Raw genomic sequence first — 24,713 nt, forward strand, 5'->3', positions numbered from 1 at the left:
ATTGCTCAGTCATACAACACTGTACCCAAATGACATTTTTTATCATTTTTGTCCCCCAAAGCTTTCTTTTGGTGGTATTTGATCACCTGTGCAATTTTTTATTTTTTAAATAATGTAAAAGGACAGAATTTTGAAAAAAAAAATTTTTTCATTTTGTTTTAAAATTTTATAATAGGTCATTTTTTGTCTGTCATTGATGTACACTGATGAGGCGGCACTGATAGGTGGCAGTGATGGGCACTGATCGGTTACACTGATAGGCAGCACTTCTAGGTGGCACTGATTGGCACCACTGGTGGGCATTGATAGGTGGCACTTGTGGGCACTGTTAGACTCTATAAATGAGGCATAATTGCCTCTTCCTTTTCGGGACAGATGTCCCTTTAAGATAAGCTGGTGATCGGCTTTTGTTTTTTCTCCTCCGCTGTCAGCGTGAGGAGAAAAAAAAACGATCACCGAGCTTTTGTTTTGATCATGTGATCAGCTGTCATTGGCTAACAGCTGATCACATGGTAAGGCGCCGGGACCGGCCCCTTACTAGTATCAGTGATCACCCGATTCTCATTGACTCTGTGATCGCAGCGCACCTGTAGGGCGCGCGCAGGGAGCGTGCACAGGGGAGGCCGTTGATTGCTTCCTTTTAGAAATGTTTTTTTACCCCATAGCAGCTGCTCTTCCACTTTACTAGTTTGTTCTCCTAAGCGCCGGATAAGTGATCTTTTTTGAGAACTTCTGTGTGGTCCTTATAAAATATTTGAGAATGTTGGCAACTACGCTGTTGTAGTATTTGAACAGCCTGAAATTTTCATTCAGCACTCCCCCTATTTATTTTATGGTAATTATTTAATTATTATTTATGTATTCGTAATAATTCGTAATAATGAATTTATTATCATGAATGTGTTGTTATTGTTTCCTGGAACGTGTTGCACTGGGAAGTGTCAGCTCTCCTGTCACGTGACAGGCTGTGAGAGTGACCTGGGCGCCTGCCTGGCCCTCATGACACAAGGTGACACAGCCGGTCTGCCCTATCTGCCTGATAAAATTCTTATAACACTTTCTCAAACGCCATAACCTGGCAGACCCGTTACATTTAGCTGATCGTACCTATCTGTTCTGACATTTATTCCGTGCGGTGAGTTTAAAGAAAAATAAAAATGTTCTTCCGCTTTGCCTTAAGGCTGCGTGAGGGCAGCTCCGACGTCATCAAGCGGCGACGCAGCGGGTCCTGAGGTCCTTCCTGTTGGAGTAACCCGGCGCCCTGACAGAGCCTGAGCTCACGACCATGTATTATAAGTTGAGCGGCTTCACTCAGAAGCTGGTCGGGGCGGCGCCGGTGGAGGCTTACAGCCCGCAGGTGAGAGGGGATCCAGGGTGCGGTGTGTTGGGAGGAGATCCCGGCCTGGGGACTGACCTTCACCGGTTACTGACATTGACAGGGCTGCTCAGGAGTCAGAGCAGGCTGGGGAGAGAAACTACAAGTCCCAGCATGCACTGCTGCACCCTTTTTTTTAGATTTATAAAAGCAGAACAATGTTATCTCCGGGGTACAAGATTATTCATGGCTCATTTATACCTTAGAGAGGAAGTAAGCCCTGGTGGGTTTTACTTCCTAAAGCATAATGGGCTAGTATGCATTGCATACTAGCCCATTGTGTCACTTACCTGAAAACGAAGCCTAAGATGTCACCTGTTGTCCCTACTAGCAGAAAGTGTCCATCTTCACCCCCTTCCTTCTGGGGCTCTGCGACTGTCTGGAGTCATGTGTGTGTGTGTGTGTGAGAGCGTGAGCTGACAGTCACGGCATGACCCCCTTTAGAAACGGTACGATTTGCCCTTTCTAAAGTGCGCATGCGCGGTAGGCATCGGCACACAGCTTTTTTGTAAATATCTCCTAAACTGTGGTGATTTAGGAGATATTTCCAGCACCTACAGGTAAGCCTTACTATAGACTTACCTGTAGGTAAAAGTGGTTGTACGGGGTGTACCGGGTGTATAACCACATAATCCACACATAGTGGTAAAGACCGAGCTGGCGTGCATTCAGGAGGGGGTCTTGTCTGCTGTGACAGTCTGTTGTTTTGTGTTTGACAGGCGAATAGTCTTTTTAAAGAGGGGAAACTGCCTTGTTACCGCGAGCCTAGCCTTCAGCTCGTGGTTGTGGCACGGCCATGTTCATTTGATTGCGTTGGGTGGGGTCACTGTTCTGTGTTTTTTTTTTTTTTGGGGGGGGGGGGGCGGCACGTTGCCTAGTTTTGACAGGTACCGATCCCACTTCCACTCGGACCACCTAGGCAATCTAAGCAGAAGTTCTCCTCTCCCCTCCCTTCAATCTAATGGAACATCATCCCAGGAGATTGTCCAGCCATTGAGGAAGCGCAGTGTGACTCGCATATCCAGCTGGGAAACTGACAGCCGAGTGCCCACATTTGTAATGCTGGGGACAGGAGAGGGAGAGAGCCAGAAGGTTCAGGTGCCTGGGTTGCTGGACCCTGGGACAGGTGAGTGTGTGTGTTTAAGTAGCTGCTGATTTTTAATAACAACTACAAAAACTGGAGCTCCACTTTAACCACTTAAAGAGGGATTTCACTGGAAAAATAAATATTAAAAGCCAGCAGCTATAAATACTACAGCTGCTGACTTTTAATAAATGGACACTCACCTGTCCCAGGGTCCAGTGATGTCGGCAGCCGAGGTCGATCGATCTGCTGCCGCTGCCATTCTAGGTGAGGGAATCGGGAAGTGAAGAGTTTCAGCTTCACTTTCCGGTTCCCTACTGTGCATGAGCGAGTCACGCAGCGCAATAGGAATGGTCCGCGCTGTCTCTGGGACTCGTGTGTGTCCCAGCAGACAGCGCACCGGGACAGAAAGAGGCATAGACTCCCGTGGGAGTCTATGCCCAGAAGTGTGTGTGTGTGTGTGTGTGTGTGTGTGTGTGTGTGTATATATATATATATATATATATATATATATATATATATATATATATATATATATATATATATATATATATATATATATTAAAATGTTCACTCTATCTCTAATGTGTGTATGTGCTACGGCTCTTGTCGGCAGCTCGCTTCCGCTGTGATCACACACAGAGGGAGCAGAGGAACAGCAGTCTACCTATGTAAATAAGGCATATTGGCGTTCTGACAGGAGGGAAGGAATTTGTGTCTGCAAAGCAGGGACTAGGATCCATCGCTTCCCCTAGTAAAAACACCTCCCACACTACAGTAAAGCACTGGCTAGGCACACAGTTAACCCTTTGATCGCCCCTGATGTTAACCCCTGTCCCAGCCAGTGTCATTAATACAGTGACAGTGCATATTTTTAGTACTGGTCCCCAAACAGTGTCATTGTCAAAATGTTTGCTGCAATATCGCAGTCCCGCTATAACTCACTGATCTCTGCTATTACTAATACAAAAAAATAAATGCATGTCCCATAGTTTGCTGTGGTCCAGCCGGAGCCACACTCCATGACTAGGATACCATGAAGCAGAGGGAGGGTGGAGACAACTTGTGGTAACCGTGACATTTCCTCACATCTCTCCCCTCATCCCCCCCCCCCTCCCCGCTTCACAGTGTCCAAGTTACGGAATGCAGGGCCAGCTGCACCACATGCATTGGCATCGGCACACCAAGGACTAGTGTTTTAGCTTTCAGCTGTCAGCAGGTCCCATTGAGAGCTTTTTGCCTTGGACCTTACAGCAGCCATATAGAGGTGTTGAGGAGTGGAGATATGTCTATTTAACCTGCTATCTATGGTGGTTTCCTTTTAACCTTTTTTTAACAATAAACCAGGGTGGGTTTGATTTAAATCATGATTTAAAGTGTTTGTAAACTCTCCACTTTCACTTTAGCGCATTATAATCTACATAAAACAGACAACTGATCGCTACCTGTGAAATTTCACTTACTCGAACGGTTTCTTCACTATCTGTCGTCACCAGCGCATGCCCAGTTCGTAGCTTCTTTAACGGGAAGCTATGTGTGCTGTTTCACTATCCACAGTATGCCGGGTTATTTCCTTTCACTGAGAACAGCACAGAAAGGAAACCTCGCGGTACTGTGCTGCCATCCTCACCTTCCTGGATGGAGGCTTGGTTTACACACCATCGCGCATGTGTGAGATTTAGACAGGAAAGGAAGGGCAGAAATGACATCTACACAAAAGCCAGCTATCAATAGTAAGACTGGTGCCGATTCCCGGAAGATAAATTTTATAAAAGCTTAAAAAGGTATTTACAGACCTAGTTTTAGTAACCTTTTTATATGTAAGACTTATAAATACACTGGTGGATGATCAAAAAAAAAAAAAGTCTGGGGTTTACTTCCTCTATAAATCACTAGTATACAGGCTTAATTTAAATCAATTTGATTTAAATCCTACTTTTTTTTTTTTTTTTTTTAAGAGCAACTGTCATCTCTGTCCTGCAGTGGCTCCTCCTCTGACCCGCTATTGACTCACCGACAGTCCCATTCACTTTAATGGGATGGCTGGTGATGCGGCCCTCACACAACAAGGTGAGTGGATGCCCGCTAACAGGCGCTACCATGATGGATCTTAAATGACAGGTGCTCTTTAATTTGTAAGGACTCATTCTTGCTGGTAGTGAGAATATTTAATATTTGCTAATAAAATGAAGGTTTCCTTTGACTGCGCCATTCTAACACATGAATATGCTTTGATCTAAACCAGGGATATGCAATTCGCAGACCTCCAGCTGTTGCAAAACTACAAGTGACACCGGAGTGTCATGCTTGTGGCTGTCAGACTTGCTATGCCTCATGGGTCTTGTAGTTCTGCAACAGCTGCAGGTCCGTCATCTAAACCATTCCATTGCAGCTCTGGCTGTATGTTTAGGGTCGTTGTCCTGCTGGAAGGTGAACTCTCTCCGCTGCTCCGCCCCAGTCTCAAGTCTTTTGCAGGCTCCAGATTTTCCTTCTAATATTGCCCTGTATTTGTCTCCATCCATCTTCACATCAACTCTGACCAGCTTCCCTGTCCCTGCTGAAGAAAAGCATCCCCACAACATTTTGCCACCACCATGTTTCACGGTGGGGATGGTGTGTTAGTTTTCCACCACACATAGCATTTTGCTTTTAGGCCACAAAGTTCAATTTTGGTCTCATCTGACCAGAGCACCTTCTTCCACATGTTTGTGTCCCCCCGAAAATTGAACTTATGTCTTTCTTGTTGCCACTCTTCCATAAAGGTCAGATTTGTGGAGTGCACAACTAATAGTTGTCCTGTGGACAGATTGTCTCACCTGAACTCTGGATCTCTGCAGCTCCTCCAGTGTTACCACTTCTTGGCTGCTTCTCTGATTAATCCTCTCCTTGCCTGGCCTGTCAGTTTAGGTGGACGGCCATGTCTTGGTAGGTTTTTAGTAGGGGTGCACCGAATGGGTTTTTTGGTGCCGATACCGAAAATGAAAAATACACTAGGCCGAAAACCGAAACGGATACCGAAAATGACTGTTTTTAAAAAATATTTTCATACAGCAGATGGCCAGAGACTGGGGACGTGGTACAGGAGATAAAAGCAGCCTCACCAGTTCCCGTCGGATGCAGCCTGCCTGATAAAAATGCATGCACAGTGTTTTCCATGTATTCCAATGGCTTTAGTTCACACCATGCAGTCAGTTTCTGGTGCGGAAACTGACTGCGTGGTGTGAACTAGAGCCATTGGAATACATGGAAAACACAGTGCATGCATTTTGTGCAAAAAAAAACATAAAACACACACGGAACTGCATCTGGTGTGAACTGGCCCCAAGCAAGCTACCTGGTTCCGTTCCAACAGATTTCTATTGTGAATGATCATATTGTTACCTCTACTAGCAATAACTTAACCCTTCCCCATTCTATCACATGGAGATAAAAACCTAGCTGAGTCAAAATCAAGATTATTTTTATTTTTTTATATGGTCAATAAAGGAAGTACAGCCTTTGTCCTGTGACCTGGTTTTATATAGCATGGCTACATTCACACAAGTGGCCAGAGGTAGATAGTTTCAGAGGCAAACAAATTACTATTTTGGATGCAGCAGCACTGTGGGCACAAAAAACTTGTGATTTAGCTGCGGACAAAACTTTGCAGTAATGCTTGCCATGGGCACACTTTCCCCCTCATGCAACTTGCCAGTGTCTGAATGCAGCCTCACCCATGCCCAGATCAGAGCGGTGATCTCCGTGTGTCACGGAGCTGTGCATTGAATTGCCCGGGCGGCTGCAGTAACAATGTCCCGCCTCCTGTAATCATGTCAGGCTGATTCAATGTTCTGCCATTGGATCAGTGTACTGTCTGTCACAGGAGGCGGGACATTGTTACTGCAGCCACCCAGGCAATTCAATGCACAGCTCCGTGACACACGGAGATCACTGCACTGTCGGGCGGGAGGAGGGAGGACGGAGGACTGGGGACGAGCCAGGAAAACACCCCTGCAATGGGCGGCACCAGGCCCCGCCCCCATTTCCGGCCCCATTATCGGCAAGATTTTCCTTTCGGCAATTTGCCGAAAACACAATTTTCGGCCGTTATGTTTCGGCGGCCGAAATTTCGGTGCATCCCTAGTTTTTAGTTGTGCCATACTCTTTACATTTTCGGGTGATGGATTGAACAGTGCTCTGTGAGATGTTCAAAGTTTGGTGTAATATATATATTATTTTTTTTTTTTTTTTTACCTAAACCTGCTTTATACTTCTCTCCAACTTTATCCCTGTCCTCCTGTCTGGTGTGTTCTTTGGCCTTCATGATGCTGTTTGTTCACTAAGGTTCTCTAACAAACCTCTGAGGGCTTCACAGAACAGCAGTATTTGTACTGAGATTAAATTACACACAGGTGTACTCTATTTAGTAATTAGATGACTTCTGAAGGTAACTGGTCCCACTAGATTTTAGTTAGGGGTATCAGAGTAAAGGGGGCTGAATACAAATGCACACTGCACTTTTCAAATGTTTATCTGTAAAAAAAATTTGGAAAACCATTTATCATTTTCCTTCCACTTCACTTTTTAATTTCACTAATCTAGGTAGAACATCGTATGGGTGAGGATGTAGATGACACCCCTGGGTATAACACTAGACAGGGATGGAGGTGAGCCTTCTGGATCCTAGTCTAGGTATATAGATGGAGGTGACACTTCTGGGTATAACTCTGTATGGAGATGACTCCTATCTGTATAATTGCACTGGAGGGGGATGGGGATAACTCCCCTAGATCCCTCTCTAGGCATGAATGGAGACGATTTCCCTGCATCCTGGTTTTGGTGTGAGGATGGGGATGACTCCTACATATACAGTGCTCAGAATAAATGAGTACACCCCTTTTGAAAAGTAAGATTTATAGAAAGTAAGGTTAAAGCGGGGTAAAGTGGAACTTCCGCTGATCGGAAACCCTCCCCCCCCTCCGGTGTCACAATTGGCACCTTTCAGGGGGGAGGGGGGTGCAGATACTTGTCAAAGACAGGTATTTACACCCACTTCCAGGCATGGACTCCCACGGAGTCTATGCCTCTTCCTGTCCCTGTGCGCTGTCTGCTGGGACACACACGGATCCCAAAGACAGCGCGGACAATTCCTATTGTGCTGCGAGACTCGCGCATGCGCAGTAGGGAAGTGAAGCCGCTTCGCTTCACTTCCTGATTCCCTCACCTAGAATGGTGGCGGCAGCAGCCGAGATCCGAGCGATCGATCGGCCTCGGCTGCCGGCATCACTGGCCCCCGGGACAGGTAAGTGTCCATTTATTAAGTCAGCAGCTGCAGTATTTGTAGCTGCTGGCTTTTAATATTTTTTTCCACAGTGCAGTCCCGCTTTAATGATATAACTTGGTATATCTTCAGTTTTACTCAAATTAGTTGATGCAGAATTGAATACACCCCACAACTGCATCTAGTATTTTGTATGACCTCAATGATTTGTAAGGACCACACCAAGTCTTTAGGCATGGAATGAACAAGTTGGTGACATATTGCAACATCTATCTCTTTCCATTCTTCAGGAACGACCTCTTTTAGAGCCTGGATGCTGGATAGCAAGCAATGCTTAACTTGTCTCTTCAGACTTCCCCATAGGTGTTTGGCTGGATTCAGATCGGGAGACATTCTTGGCCGCTTAATCTTTCACCCCGTTCTTCAGAAATGCAACAGTGGCCTTAGATGTGCGTTTTGGATCCTTATGTTGGAAAAGTACATGACCACCAAGGGCATGGAGTGATGGTAGCATCTTTCCTTTCAATATAGAGCAGTACATCTGTGAATTCATGATACCCTCAATGAAATGCAGCTTCCCGATACCAGCAGCACTCCTGTAACCCCACAGAAGGACACTGTCACCACCATGTTTCATAATAAGCATCATACATAGTTAGGTTGAAAAAAGACACAAGTCCATCTAGTTCAACCAGAAAAATAAATAAAATAAAAAATATCATACATTTTTCTTTGTCTCACCTTTGCAGTGCCATACAGTGTTGAAGCTATCAGCTCCAAAAACATTTATTTTGGTCTCAACACTCCAGAGTAGAGTCCCAGTAGGCCTCTTCTTTTTCAGCATGGGCCCTGACAAATTCTAGGTGGCTTTTTTTGTGCATGGGCTTTAGGAGAGGATTTAAGACAAGTATTTGGCGCAAATCAAAGATATTAGGTTCCCACTTGAAAAAAAGGAGTCTATAAGGTTACATATGGTGAGTGCAGGGAATGCACTACTTTGTCCAGACCAAAAAAAGGAGGGAATAAATGTTCTTTAGTTCATGGAGAGGGGGAGGGGAAAAGGGATGGGGAGGGGGGGATGGATCCGCATGCAGGGCTGCCACCTTAAAAGAGCTGAAACTTGAGCTCCTGGATTGCTGTAGATAAAGGAGAAAAAGGAGAGAAAGGGGCGCCTCTGGGTGCAGATTTTTTTAAAAGGTTTTATTTTCAGTGTAAAAAACATAAAATTTTGCACTCACATTTAGTAGGCAAAAAGTAAGCATTAAACACCAGGGGTCATCTGGTATATCTGATTTTTTGGACGTCAGCCAGTGGTCCGGTCCACATCTGTCATCTCATCGCGTTGTTCCTGTTCCTCTCACATGCTGTCCACTGCAGGTGTTTTGTATGAAGCAGCCGGCTTGTGGTGGACACGAGATGTGCGGTCTTCAAAACGAGGCTTGGAAGGCAGAGACGACCAGGGCGCGGGGCTGTGACGTCAGCGGGTATGCGACGCGTTTCTTGAGCGTGCGGGTCGAGATTGTCGGACGGCCGCGCTCTTTCATCAGCTGATTCTGCCTGATGAAAGAGCGCGGTCGTCCGACAATCTCGACCCGCACGCTCAAGAAACGCGTCGCATACCCGCTGACGTCACAGCCCCGCGCCCTGGTCGTCTCTGCCTCCCAAGCCTCGTTTTGAAGACCGCACATCTCGTGTCCACCACAAGCCGGCTGCTTCATACAAAACACCTGCAGTGGACAGCATGTGAGAGGAACAGGAACAACGCGATGAGATGACAGATGTGGACCGGACCACTGGCTGACGTCCCAAAAATCAGATATACCAGATGACCCCTGGTGTTTAATGCTTACTTTTTGCCTACTAAATGTGAGTGCAAAATTTTATGTTTTTTACACTGAAAATAAAACCTTTTAAAAAAATCTGCACCCAGAGGCGCCCCTTTCTCTCCTTTTTCTCCTTTATCTTTAGGAGAGGATTCATTTCTGGACAACACCCATGCATGCCATTCCTCTGCAAACCACAGGTCATTCCTAGGCTGGCCCGCCTGCCGCCTCCAGTGAGCACTATGACGTTACGGAGGCTGCACATCGTCCCCAGCCTGACTGCAATTGAAAAAAACAGGGGACTAGACAGCCCTGACTGATGGCAGCCAATTGCCAACCTGCTTGAATTGCCCGGCCAATCAGGAGGTGGGAAGCGGGCTGTTGGCTGCCCCCCATGCGCAATTTTGGTGGCGAGATGGAGCTAATCTGGTAGCGTCAGCTTTTTTTTTTTTTTCTATGGGCAAAATGCTGATAACCATGTTTTCGGCCCATATATCAGTGCATTCCTACCCTAAAACCTATGAAAAAAATGGGCAAATCTTTTGTAAAGCACGACTGAAAGAAAAAAAAAAAATTACCCCATGCCTCTCTTCTGAGATGATCTAGTGCCATGCTGCTCTCTTGTGCCGTATTCTACCTCCACTGAGGGTATCTTCTAGGGCTACAACTAACGATTATTTTCATAATCGATTAGTTGGCCGATTTATTGTTTCAATTAATATGATTAAAATAAAAAAAGGGTGCATTTTTTTATTTTTCCAGTTTATTTCAAATAATAATGAAAAAATGGAGCGTTACACTCAAACTGCATCATAACATAACTACTAAAGTAAATTCCTCATTCGTTACTGACAATGCAGTCAGGGGGCTGGCCCTGAATGGGAGAGGGGACCATACTAGAGGGTGGGAGGGAGTTGGCTAGTTTGGAGACCAGGCGTTAGACGCAGTAGGTTGGGAGGGAAGGGGTTTGGAAGAGAGGCATGTAGGACAGGAACTGGACCAGAGGGGTTTACGATGGAAGGCGAGTTGGACAGGGGACCAGACCCAAAAGGGGGAGAGTGGGCTGGAGGAACTGGACCAGAGTGTAGGAAGGAGAGGTCTGTATTCCTCAAACTGGCCCAAATGATTGGGCACTATTCCCTGCCCCCCTACCACCAGGAATACTAATGATGGGGCACTATTCATTCCAGGAACACAAATGATGGGGGCACTATTCTTCCCCCCCCCCCCACACCCCTAGGAACTCCAATGATGGGACACTATCTCCCCCCCCCCCCCGAAATGCGAATGATGGGACACTTCCTCCCACTGACACCAATGAATGGACATTATCCCCCCCCCGAACACCAATGATGGGGCACTATTCCCCACCCCCCCAGAAATGCCAATGATGGGGCACTATTCCTCCCACTGACACCAATGAATGGAAATTATTCCCCATTATTTGAGCCCCAATACCTTCGTTTTACACCTTTTGTGTACACTCTAAAGTCTTGTGCTTGTGGGGTACAGTGTCTGAGTTGTTTTCTTTGCTGATAACTTTATATTTTTGTCTAGACAGCTGAAATGGTTTTAGGGAAGTAGAGAGCTGTGTGGTGCAGTAGTAGATTATTTCAAAATCTAAAGGTGAAGGTTTTGGCAGCGGCAACATAATGACAGACATTGATTTTTATAATGCTTTGCTGTTTCTACTGGTAAACCTGAAAATGTAAGTTATCTGCTATAGATGACACACATAAGCAAATATCTCTACCCTGGGTGTCTGGAGACCTTTCTGTGGATGTTGGTTCCAGAGGACACATGTTCAAATACCTCTACCCTGGGTGTTCTTCACACAACTGCTGGATGATGGCCTAATAATTCATTGTAGAGAACTGGTCCAAAGTGCCTTTCTTTTGTCTGGATTTATTTTTTGTTATGCCCAGTTAGACAAAACTGATAGTTCCCTATGGGTTTTTGTTTTTGCGTGTGGGCGAAAGCCGCCGGAGTTTGCAGATACTAAAACTTTATGGACAATTACTTTTTACAGCCTAGTTGTTTACTTCTGAGTGTGTCAAAAGTACTCTAGTCATTAGGCTTTTTTTTTTTTTTTTTTTATTATTATTTTTTTTTTAGCCTTTGCTGTAATGTATGACTCAGTCTAAACTTCTTCCTTTTTTTTTTTTTTTTTGGGCAATTTTGGAAAACACTGTTCTGAACTCTTTACAGTGTATTAAGTGTCTGTTAACCTAAAAAAAAGTTCTTATTTCTTCTGTCCTCCTCTTCCCCCTGCCTGTCGGCTCCTATGTCAGGGCTGGCCCCCACCCCTCCTGCTGCTGAAACAACATTTTAAGTGTCCTATATAATTCTGTCTGTTTTCTAACGATAGGTGCCCCTGTGTCTGTTTTATAAAATAAAAATGCAGATTATACCTCATTTCAGAGCTGTGATCACATGACCGGCTAGCGCTCTCCTTTTTCTCCTTCCCTCCCGACTGAGGTCAGCGAGGGAATCTTCGGCCCCACAAGCTGCATCTGTCAGACGGGGAGCTGAGAGTCCGCAGGTCAAATTAGCGACATTCTGAAATGGGTTCTAATCAGCTTTATTTTATTTTATTTTTTTTAAAACACAGGAGCATCTATTGTTAGGAAATGGACAGAATTATATGGTTCTTACAGTGGGTTAACCACTTTAAGGTCAACTGGCATTAGAAACTCAACTTTTTGCTTGGAATAGCTCTCTATGCACTTTTACTGTCTCTCTGCCCGTGTCAATTTTCAGCGCTGTTGCAAATGGGAATTGCTACACTGTACCCATGACATTTTTAGCACTTCCCTGATGTCTGTTATCTGCTATCTGCTCTCCTCTTGCTATCTGCAGATAACCGGCTTGTGTATACATTGTGATCAGCTGTTATTGGCCCTTTTCCCCAATCTATCATGGGCTCAAAAAAAACTTCAGGGGCCCAGGGCATGCAGTTCCGGTTGGTAGGTAGGTTATATATTTTATTTTTTGTTCCCTACACAGCTCGCATATCAGGTGGAAGAATTTGGGTGGCTCCTTCCACACACACTGGTGAAGTGCCCACCGCTGTGTATCCTGGCTCAACTTGCCCATCTGCAGGCCTGGTGCCGGCATTGAGAGGGTGCCACAGGGTAGAGGAGATGGAGCGGAGTAGACACACGTCTGCTCCGCTCCCCTCCCCTCTTGTTTCTGACCATGTGTGTTTTTATCATAAACGCCTGCATTGGGGTGCTTCCGCATGAAAACTATCACAATATGCCTGTTGCTGCCGTGCTAGCCGAAATTAGAGCAATAATTCTAGCACAGTCTGCCTCTATAACTGATCTATGGGCCGCTTTTAAAGTAATGACATTTTCAGCATTTCACTAGGGCATGCGAATTTTAAAATTTGACATGTTGGGTATCTATTTACTTGGTACTACCTTATATTTTACCAAAACATTGGTTGATTTATTGCATTCGTGTGCCCTAAAATTAACTTTAGTGTAAATTTTTTACATTTCTTAGACCTTTGCAGCAATATTGCGTGCCATCCCTTGAAATTACCTAGTGAGAAATCGCTCTCCTAAATTCTAGATGTTATTTTACATTATTTTTAATTATCTGCCTCATGGAACCTGCGGTATAAGTAACTTATAGCTTTTATTATAATTTTTTTTATTTTTTTACGCTGAACAGAAAATAAAGCTTTAGTTAAAAGATCTGGCTCCTAACTTTTTTTTTTAGCTGGCTCCTAGATTCAAAGTTAATTTTTGAAAGCCCGGGTTGGATTGATGTTGGATTGGAGCTGCAGCCCCGATCTGTGTATTCTGGGGGGGGGGGGGGGGAGGAGGAGTCTCCCAGCTGTCGGAACACAATCGTGCAGGAGGGAGAATTCCCCATCCACACAACAGAAGACTGAAAATGTGTTTTGGCCTGCCTTAGTTTGGTTGCTGTTGCCGCCTTGTGAGGATGAGTTCTGGGAAAACCGTGGTTTATAGATAGAAGTGGATGTCTTTGAACCTGTGACTTCTACTTTTTTTAAGGATCTACTAGACGGTTAACATTCTGTTATGTCTGTGGACACCTTCATGTGATAAGTGTGCAGGAAATGTTCTGATTACAGAACATCTCACCTCTTATCTTAACAGAGTCCAGCTCACCTCTTATCTGGGCTGCTGACTGTTTTTGGCTTGGAGGGACAGATTCCCCTCTACGATCACGGTTTTCTCTGGCGTTGCTGCTGGAGAAATGTGAACGTGGGCAGAAAAGAATGTAACAGCTTGCCGGAATGACCTTCATCTACAAAGACATGTAGTGTAGGAGCTCTTGTGAGAACAATACCAGGTATGTTTTCTATCAGAGGAGTATTCTTCTTCTACATACTGCTTGTCGGATGTCTGAAGAAATGTTCATAAAGAGTTGTTGAGCCTGTTCATGAAAAGCATTTTAGACCTTTATTGTCGCCTCTTATTTGGAAATATGACAATGAATTTGACACTTCTACATTTTAAATGGAATCTTCACAGTCAATTATAATTTTCAAATGTTCTTATTGAATAGGTAAAGCGAATTTCTGCTTTCTCTAAATCCTCTCCTATTTGATACTATTTGATTTGATCAAAGGGAAAGGTTTGAACATTGGTAGTATACAGGTTTTCTTTCACGGTTATGGAGTTCCTTTCTAGTGACCATGCCTTTTTCAAAGGCTGTAGAGGTTTAAAGAGAACCAATCACATTTTTACATGGGCATTAAAGATGTTGTAAAGTCAGAAGCTAAAAAGCCTTCTGTGTACAGCCCCCCCCCTCATACTTACCTGAGCCCCATTTCTGTTCAGTGATGTCGAAGTGTCTTGGCTGTCCGGGACTCTTCCTCCTGATTGGCTGAGATGTAGCACAGGTGCCATCATGAGAGGGGGCAGGGCTGACCCAGCTCCATGTCTGAATGGACACGAGCTGCAGCACGGCTTGGGTGCCCCCCCATAGCAAGCTGCTTGCTGTGGGCGCACTCAACAGGAGGGAGGAGCCAGGACCACAGAAGAGGAGGATCCAGGCTGCTCTGTGCAAATCCACTACACAGAGCAGGTAAGTAACTAGAGATGCACCAAAATTTTGGCCGCCGAAACGCATGTTCTCAGCATTCAGGCGATAAAAGGTGCCGATAATGGCACCACAATTTCGCTACTCCTTTGGGATGATTTCCTGCTTATAGTGTGTGTGTGTGTGTGTGTGTGTGTGTGTGTTTCATAGGTCATGTGACTCAAAGTGCATCAAAAACGTAATGGGTGTGTTTAATGTGTTCTTGCTGTCTTTTCAATGCATTTTGAACACAGAGGTGCTTTTTTATTTTTTTTGTGCTTAAAGTGGTTATAAACCCTTACAAACCACTTTGACATACAGGTAAGCCTAGATTAAGGCTTACCTGTAGGTCCAAGAAATATCTCCTAAACCTACATGGTTTAGGAGATATTTGCCAAAACACAGGCACCGCTGTCTACGGAGCATGCAACATGCGATATGCTGCAAATGGCGGCTCCCGTGCGCATGAGCGGGAGTGACGTCATTGCGGCTTCGTCGAATGATAGCGCCGGAGCAGCGAGACCCACCGAGATGGAGGCTCCGTACGCCAGGGGACAGCGGTGACTTCGCTGGCTCCTGTGTCAGGTAAGTGACACATAATGGGCTACTATGCGATGTATAGTAGTCCATTATGCTTTACCTTTTGCAGGGAATGAAAGAGGAAGTAAACCCATCAGGGTTTACTTCCTCTTTAACTGAACAAAATGTACCAAGCTGGATTTTTAACACCACAATGGCAGCCCAACAGACCAGTGTGCAGACATGCATAGAACTTAAATGGATACATTTTACTTTTCTTTCGCTAATGGTGTTGATAATGGCCAACCATAAATTCATATTCATTTAAATTGATATTAAAAAGTTGACTATAATACAATTGTATATATTAAAATAAATATTTTTTTTTTTAAACTTTTTTTGGTTTCGGAACAAATTTCCATTCGATGTACCTCCTAAATATAACCTATTTGTTACTTTTTATAGAAGGGGGGGAAAAAAAGACTGACTGTCTCCAGTTGTGCTACTGACAGGAATTTTGGCTCTTCAGTTTTGTACACTGAAATGATTCAAGATGGCATTGCCAGGTGAAGCAAAATGGGTAGTATGGTTCTCATACCAGGCTGATGGGGCTCCAATAATACATGTCTGGAAATTGTCAGGTTTTATTTATTTTGTAGAGGTTTCATTTAATCCCATAGATATTGATATGAACAGATTAGACCATCTATCTCCTAAAGTATTTAAAAAATCCAATATACAATAAATGTCACAGAAACGCCTGATTTAAGTTGTGTGATAACAAATGGTAAGATGAGAAATGGTATGTTAAAGATCTGATATATATACAGTATTCTTTATTTAGCACACTGATTTAAACACACCAGAAATGCATTTTGTGATGACTGGTAACTTCAGATTTTGGTATAGCACAAACCTCATGCCCAGTAACCCTTCTCTTCTCTTCTCTTCTGTAGGGGTTCCGACCATTCGCTAACCCTGAGGCTCCAGCGCCCATCTTTGCAACACCAACAAAACTTCCAGGTGAATCCTCTGCTTCTGACACCTTCTTCAAAAACAGAGTGCCAGAGCTACAGAAATTCTTCCAGGTAATTAATGGAACATGAATGCTAAGTAATCAAATGTGGCGATTCTTTTATCGTGTGCAGTAGGGCTGAAACAACTAATCGATTACTCGGCCAGTAACATAATTGGGTTAAAAAACCCGAAAATGAGCCCTTTGTAGTACACAAAGAGCAAATCACTACTGTAAATATTAATTTCACTGTTCTACAGTAAAAAAAACGAACCCCCTTACAGTAGTGATTATCTGCTTTTTTTTTTTTTTTTTTTTTCTCTCTACTATAAAGGGCTCATTTTCGTTTTTTTAACCCCATTATTTTACTAAACATCTTAGCCCCTGTACACACGGTTGGACATTCTGCCAACCAAATCCGTTGGATTTTGTCCGACGGATTGTGTCCGAAACTGTTGCATACACACGGTCAGACCAAGTTGTCGGAAAATCTGATCGTTCAGAACGTGATGAAGTTATTTCGTTACGACGGGACTACGTTTACGCTAGTAGCCAATAGCTTTGGTGTAGGAATTTGATCTGAGCATGCGTGGCACTTTGTCCAATCAAAATTCTCTACGCATGATTGGAGTATGTCCGATCGGACCAGCTTGTCGGAAAATATTTCCAACAAGTTGGAAAATTGGGTCCGACGGATATTCCGACGGAAACAGTCCGATGCAGACCACACAGTCGGATTATCCGACAAAACGGTCCGATAGGACACATTCCGTCGGAATCTCCGACCGTGTGTACAAGGGCTTAGATGGTGTTTTATTTGGTTCAATATACTTTAGTGGAGAAGCTGCAGAAAAGCATGTAATGCATTTTTGCAGCAATTTGCGTTCTTTAATCTGCCCAAAAATGCAAATTGCAGTAAAATCACGTGCGCAAAAAGCACTGCAGAAACGCTTCAAAAGCAAACTGCGTAGGTGTGTACCGAGCCTTATGCTGGCCACACAGATCAATTTTCAGATGAGAATATTCAGGCAAAAACTTTTCACTTGTTTTTAAAATGAATGTCATTTCTGAACGAAAACCACATACACTGTCTGAAAATTCCTTTGACTAAGAAGTTTTCTATTTCCAAATTTTCCTGTCACTGTGGTTGAAAATGAACGTCAATTTGACCTTCTTTTTTTTTTTTTTTTTTTTTTTTTTTTTTAATGTGCGGGTATCTGCTTTAATGTTCTGGCTGGAGTTGAGCCTTCACCTGTATTAGAATATTTTGACAGAGTGGGAATAATCTTTTATAATTGAATGTATTTCTACTGATGACTGGAAGAGAGTGTATGGATGATAAAGAGAAAAGGCCTCTGCTTCTGCCACGTATAGGAATAGATCTACTGTTCATACCCCCCCTCAGGGCTGTGTATGATCTGCAGTGATATGTCAAATTCCTTGATGTGTCAGACTTCTACTTCTGTGATGTCACTCCCTTGCTGACCTGGAATGCTGCCAAATTTCCTGCAAGTGAATGATGTCTTTGAACCAGGACAGCGCTCTTTTGAACCTGACTCTGGTGAGCTATTGCTGGCAACTGGATTACTGTTGTCGTGGTGCTTTAGGGCTGGTTCACACTATTGTGATGCAAGAACCCTGCAAATCCACTGCAGGTTCCCGCATCACACCCGGCACACACAGCAGTTCACACTGCCATATGGGAACTGCTGGGGAGTGTCGTTATGTTAACCACACTTCCATTTCAGCTCACATATCGCACTGCGAACTGACAGTTCGGACATGAATCGGGTCGCATATGTGTGAACACACATGCGATCTGATTCTGGTCTGAACAGAAAAAAGGGTCCTGTGCGCGTTTGCACCGAATGCGGTGCGATGTCAGCCATACAGATAGTACGGCTGATATCGCACCACATACCTGTATGGCTGACATCGCACCCGCACAGACATTGCATGTAATGTGAAAAGCAGTGCGCTGCGCTTTACATGCGATGTCTGCCACCGCGAAAGTGTGAACCAGCCCTTAGTGTGCTCAGCTATGTTTTTAAGACTGTAAATGAAAGCTTGAACTTATAATATATTCATACCAAGTTTCTCCTTCCCCTTTTTTTATTTTTTATTTTTTTATTTTTCTCTTCAGAAACCTGATGGCATACCTGTCCACTTAAAAGGAGGATATTCCGACAGACTTCTGTACCGAACCACTATGGCATTATCAATTGGAGGGACCATCTATTGTGTCATAGCACTCTTTATAGCCTCACAGCCCAAAAAAAATAAATAATTCTGGGACTGATCACAGCAAATGTCAAACATGTAAAATTTTATTTTTTCTATCTTACGGAGCATTTTACATGTTAATGTTGATTTCCAAAAACAATAGTTTTACTTTAGAGTGGAGGGATGACAGAAAGGTGCTCCGGCCATTTCCTCATTCAAATAGGCTGTGAGTACTATTCAAATTAAGGAATGTTTATAAAGACTGCTGTATTTATTTGTAATTCCTCTTCCATTCCTATGAATACACTCTTATGCAGATTTAGGTGATCTTTCTGAACAGAGCCCTAACCAGGATATGATGCAGAATGGTTGTCGGTTTTTTTATTTTTATTCAATTGTTGAGCTGCTCAGGTCATCTTACCGAGTTGAATTAGCTCTTGTAACACACAGGTTGTGTTAATAAATCTGTATGAGCTATGGAATTAAAGGGTCACATGTACAGTGAAAGCAAGACTTCTGTGCAAAATATGGAGCACAATAAATATTTTCCATCCATAATGAGTTTTGTTCAGTGATCTGTCCTTTTCAAAGGGAATGCTGAACAGCACAGCGAGCGCTGCCTCTGTAGTTTGCTGATGGACTTTATTTTAGGGTGATAACTGCCAGCATAAAATTTACACTGATGCACTTCTATTTTTTATTTTTTTTTTAACAACTTAAGATCCGCGCTATAGCTGAATGATGGCTACAGCGCGGACCTGCTTTGCCGGGAGTACGTCCATTGGCGTTCGCCCGAGCGACCTGCGTGCCTCCTGCTGGGCACGCTCTGTGATCAGCCAGTCTAAAACTCGTTGGATCACAGATCGGAGTAAGGGGTTGATCCCGAGCCAATGACAGCTGATCATGTGATGTCAACAGCCGGTAATTGACTATTTATTTAATTAATTTTTTTTCCTCCTCGCGCGGACAGTGTGAGAAGAAAAAAAAGCCAATTACCGGCGGCTGTGAGAGGGACATTCGTCCCAATCACGGCGAGCTGCTGCCAGATCCTCTGTGCCCCCTGCCAGTGCCACCTAGCAATAGGCAACAATGCCTCTACAGTGTCACTGGTGCCAATCAGTGCCGCCTTATCTGTGCCTATGATAAAAATGTCTTGGGTACAGTGTTGTATGACCGCATAATTGTCATTCAAAGTGCATCAGTGCTGAAAGCTGAAAATTGGTCTGGGCAGGAGGGTGGTTTAAGTGCCCAGTAAGCAAGTGGTTAAAGTGGACCTGAACCCAATAACTGCTATGTTATAGTAAACCTCTAAAACCTTTTACTTGTGCCTAAACTTTGCTTTAAAAGATTTTACTTTACTTAACTTTTTTTTGTTTTTTTTTTTTGTTTTTGTTTTTTAAATCCTGAACGATAGCAGTGCACTTTGCTATGGTCCTTTGTGGCTGTATATCTCGCATCTGAGGCATTGCTGAATCTGACTGCTAGTGTCTGGAGATTTGGTGATGTCCATACTGCTCTGCTCAGTGCTCTCCTTGCTGGTGAGGAAGCTGTATGGAGAGGGACCTGTAGTCTATGCATCTTCCTGATTTATTTATTCATTCTATGTATCTGTTCTGCAATCAATCATTAGCCCATCAGTATTCACAAGAAAAGCAAAGCCTTGATTCTTTACCAGGCTGGCTGCCTCCATAGCGACAATGCAGAACAAGGCATTATACGTCAACAATAAAGAAAATGAGCTGTAGAGAGCCTACAGGCAATATTGGCGACTAGTTATTTACTTTCTGCCCACTTTTTTGGCATAGCTACAGTTCAGGTCATGGCTCGACCGATACCGTTTTTTCTGTGCTGATACAATACTGAGATATATCGGCAACCTCTCAGGCCGGTAGCCGATGTTGTCTTCTGCAATTCAGTACATTTAAAAAAAGTGTGATTTATTTTTATCACTGCTATTACAATGAATGTAAACATCCCTTGTGACAGTAATAGGCAGTGACAGCTACTCTTTATGGAGGGATTGGGGGTCTATCTATAAGACTCCAAACCCCTCCTCTGCACTTGAAAGTATTCAAAACTTCAAGATCTGAGTCTTTTGAATACTTTTTTTTTTTTTTTTTTTAAGATGGCAGTAATCCGAGAAGTGATGTCATCACTTCCAGTTTACTAGATCCGAACGAAGCATCGGCTTTGTTCAATGCTTCGGCCAGCTGGCGGACATGCCGGCTGGTTGCTTGGGCCTCCCGGTGGGACTGGAGAGTCCAGGCGGGGGATGTCCCCTCCCACTGTTTGTAATAACAGTCAAATGGCTGCTCAGCCGCATTCGTTATTACAATAAAGCTGACCGTCCGCTCTAAAGAATGGTACCAGAGTGATGCCAGCAGCTGCATGCACCACCCTGTAAAATGTTCAGACCAAACAGTGATGAATAAAGAACAGAACAGTTTCAATTCAAGTATGGTCATTGTGGTTTGTGGTGCTATAAAGTACCCATAGACTAAAATCACAAACTATAATCTGGCAATAAATAAGGTTAATAGCCAAGTTATGTATTTGTATCCCTCATTGTGTTGGGGCTGGCACCGAGGTTCTTAATATGGTGTATTCTTTCAATTCACTTAAAAATAAATGTAAAATGTAGATGTAAAGTGCCATGGTGATGTCACCAAAATTCCTAGTAATAAGGGGGTAGGTAGAAGTCTGTCCTGCAAAGTGGTCGATTTCTGGCCCAATATCCAATCTCTAACTGGAGTTATAATTGTGCTCATCTTCCATGGTAATTTTCTGGTCATAATTCTAAACTACTGTGATCAGCCATCAATCTTGATTTCATCCTACTGAGATGTCAGCATATAATTATACAGAATTAATGTGCAGTATCTTTTGGATTCAGGTGTTTAGTAAATCAGTCTTGTTCAATTCAAGGACATTATTCATTCTGAGAGAAGGTGGGACATGAAGCTTTCATCGCTTCTATAGAAATGGCAACCTTGCTGCTTGATAGCACAGGAAGCACCAAAGTTCTGTTAAATTATAAATTTAAAGCAGAACTTTAGGTGGATATAAGTTGTTGCAGCTCTGTGCTCCATTAATGCATCATTAATTTCTTCAGCCCTGAAAAGCGCCCCCACCCCTCGTGACCTGGCCATTTCTGGGGATGCGGCACTGCAATACTTTAACTGACAATTGCGCAGTCATGTGACGCTGTACCTAAAATTGATGGCTTTTTTTTTTTCTTTTTTTTTTCTCAACAAATAGATTTCTTTTGGTGGTATTTGATCATCTGTGTTTTATTTTTTTTTATTTATTTTTTTAATACTTTCTGCTATAAAACACATACAATAATAGAGTGTGGGTTTTTTTTTTTTTTTTTGTAATGACAGCAGCCTATAGCGGGGCTGTGATATTGCAAAATTTTTTGGGGATCAGTGCTAAAAAAAAAATGCCCTGTTACTGAACTAATGACACAGGTTGGGAAGGGGTTAACATCGGGGGTGTTCAAAGGGTTAAATGTGCTTTCTAACTGTGGGAAGACAGATCTGTTTTCCTGCTCAGCAGAAATGCAAGGTCTCCATCTTCCCCTCTCAGAACAGCGATCTGCCTAGTCTACATAGACAGACCGCTGTTGTGCCCCTTCCCTCCTCCTCAATTTGTGATCGGTGGGGGGGGTTGGTAAGAATTGTATGGTCACCCAGAGCGCTTTAAATGTGGTGAAGAAAAAAAAGCACCTGGAATGTGGGTTTCTATAGTGCACGAGCCCCAAGTGCAGAGGCCCGTTCTACATTGCTTTTTAGGCCATAATGCTAACTTTCTTATCGGCTTTGTACTACTGCAGCCTCGCTTTACATATGAAAGATCTACAAGTGTGCTGCTGTATGACTAATGCCTCTGCATCTTACTGGTTCATAGCATGGCCTCTGAAGAATTTTTCCATTCAGGTTTGAAAATGAGATAACCTGATCTCCTAAGCATGAAACAGAAATGGACAGTCTTTACAGCTTTCCTGGAAAGGCTGATAAGAAAATGAACATGAATAATCTTCAAGGGCTGCTATGGTCAGGTGGCCGCATGTAATTATTAAGACTTACTGTATTCCTACCAAAGCCATATAAATGGAAATTGTCTTTAAAGTCCTGCGCCTTTTTCTGACATTTTACACAGCGGTACAGCAGTTGTCATGGTCTAAAGAGCGGCCTAAAATAGAACATTGAATTGTATGCTGCCGTTATCGGCACAGCAGACCGTTACTGTGCGTTCTAATCTTCACTCCACACTTATGTGAGCCTTTAAAAATGGAGCTGGTCATGTTTGTCACGTGATGGGAATACTCGCAGCAGAATTTAATAAATACCAAAGTAAAATGCTGAGCTGTAATAGTTGCTCAGAGTCATTACTATATCCTTGTAAGCTGAAGTTAAAATAGTGTGGCCAAAGCTTGTTTGGCTGTATGTCTGTGGATCATGGGAGTGCAGTTCGTTCTGCAATCCTGTGACCCATTTTCAGCAGACAGCGGGCTGAAGTCTGCTGACATCAGTCGGTCCAGACTCGGGCAACACTGGGGTCGGGATCTGCCCACATGCCTGGACCGGCACCCAGCTCAGTCTCTCAGTGAGCCGCCCTCTCCACAGCCCAGTGCTCCAGTAAGTGAGGGCAGCAAAGCGGAGAGCAATGACTGACAGTCAGCAGCTCTCTGCTCGGGGAGCTGTGAGAACCAAGAGATCTGCGTATTTGATTGCTCAGTTCTCTGTTAGTGCTGGCAGGGGCTAGATGCAGCATTGGCCCAATACTGCACCCACCCAGGTAAGTATAAATCTTCAAAAACCCCATAATGCTCTTTTAAAGACTCCATTTTTGTTGGGGGGGGGGGGGGGCATCCTCCTCTAGGTGATCAATGTGTGTTGTAAAGATTTTAACAAACTTTGTTGCAGATTCCTACATGTTGCTATTCTGAAGAAATGGCGGTTTGTCTGTGTCCATGTTCAAAGTGAATCTGTATGGGAGTGGTTTTATTGTTATCAATCAGTTGCTGCACCTGCAGGGCCCTATTGAGTAAAGTTGCATGGTCAGACATTATTTACCGTTGAGGCTGGGTTCACACCTATGAGGGTTTCCCCGGGCTGTACATCTTTACACATAAAGTAGGTTTACACAGCTAGCAGTGTAAACTCGCATCCAGCCATTTACTTCTATGGTTGGTACTGCCTCCCCTTAAGGTTCAAGCCTGCTGAATACAACAGTCGGGCAAACAGGGAAGCTCCTCAAACAGTCAGCCTGTCTCTGTACTGCAACTTGCAAATGGTCTTAATTACCTCCAGTTTTGTTATCTATGAACCAGAGGTAATTATTTTTTAATTTTGATGCATTAATGGCGAACCTTTATAAAAGGGGCATTGTTGATCACTTCCTGAATCGGAGTCACATGTCCATAAAGTTACCAAAACATTTGGTATAAAGTTTTGAATATGGAACAGACCATTTTAACAAGTCAGAAAAGAGCATGCATATACATTCACCAGCCACTTTATTATTATTATTAAGGTCACCCCGTGCGAAGGAGTGTATATCCAGGAAGGACGGGTTTGTCCGTGTGCGTCCGGCCGGCGCAGCGGACTTAAGGCTGACCTTTTTCTTGTACTCTGTAAGTGCATTTTATTTTATTTGGATCCATTCAATAAAGGGTTTTATACTATTGGAGCTTCATCTCTTTCTTTTCCATGTAATTGGCGTATATCTTCGAGACGCTTAAGTATACGGGAGATGGTTTGAGGATGCTCATTTAATAATTTGGTTATGAAAATGGTGGAGTGTGGAGAGCAGCCAGGATCTTTTCCGAAGTGGGGGATAACCATATACCTACACGCTCTTTGTGACCCTCTGTAGTGGGGGGGGTCATGAAGTTTTGGTAAGAAGTGAATCCGAATATATGGTGGTGGATCAAGCACTATTCACAAGTGGAAGATCTTATTTCCTCATTTGTCTACATTTAATTTACTTTAAAGGAAATTTTTTTTGTATCTTGTCACGATTTATTTTTATTAACACACTGGGTGTTTATAATACTGTTTCATTTCAATCACTGTTTACGATTTATCCTGAATTTCCTATTTTACTCATGAGATGAGAGGGTGGAATAGGCGTATCTGATATTGGCACATTGTCACAAAAGTATATGCACGGCAGGTTCTTACCTTCTAAACTTCGTGTTATACGTATGATTTAGCGCAGCTTTTTTATTTTTCCATGTATTTTTTCTGTAGCTATGTGATACAGTCAAGCCGCAGCTGAACTGGGTCCTTTACGACCAATTAGTACATAATTTGTTGCTCACCTTAGCGCAGTTTCTTTTTCTTGTT

The 24,713-nt window shown here is 43.5% G+C and overlaps 1 protein-coding gene across 1 annotated transcript; it reads left to right on the forward strand.

Annotated features, from left to right (window-relative positions):
• Nucleotides 1–1,189: 1,189 nt before the first annotated feature.
• On the forward strand, nt 1,190–24,049 carry COX7A2L (cytochrome c oxidase subunit 7A2 like). The gene is made up of 3 exons (XM_077485687.1): nt 1,190–1,357; nt 16,079–16,210; nt 18,281–24,049. The coding sequence occupies exons 1-3, from the start codon at nt 1,286–1,288 to the stop codon at nt 18,422–18,424; spliced, it is 348 nt and encodes a 115-aa protein (XP_077341813.1). The 5' UTR covers nt 1,190–1,285; the 3' UTR covers nt 18,425–24,049.
• Nucleotides 24,050–24,713: the final 664 nt, after the last annotated feature.

The sequence above is a fragment of the Lithobates pipiens genome, unplaced genomic scaffold (assembly GCF_037356315.1).
Source record: "Lithobates pipiens isolate NorthernLeopardFrog02 unplaced genomic scaffold, aLitPip1_a1.2 Scaffold_18, whole genome shotgun sequence".
Classification (NCBI taxonomy): Eukaryota; Metazoa; Chordata; class Amphibia; order Anura; family Ranidae; genus Lithobates; species Lithobates pipiens.

What these genes read in the sequence shown, in the direction of transcription:
- COX7A2L (XM_077485687.1), top strand. Translation starts at nt 1,286, where the DNA reads ATGTATTATAAGTTGAGCGGCTTCACTCAGAAGCTGGTCGGGGCGGCG. An exon ending in TGGAGGCTTACAGCCCGCAG is followed by an intron (nt 1,358 to 16,078) that starts GTGAGAGGGGAT and finishes TCTCTTCTGTAG; the next exon opens with GGGTTCCGACCATTCGCTAA. An exon ending in AGCTACAGAAATTCTTCCAG is followed by an intron (nt 16,211 to 18,280) that starts GTAATTAATGGA and finishes TTTTCTCTTCAG; the next exon opens with AAACCTGATGGCATACCTGT.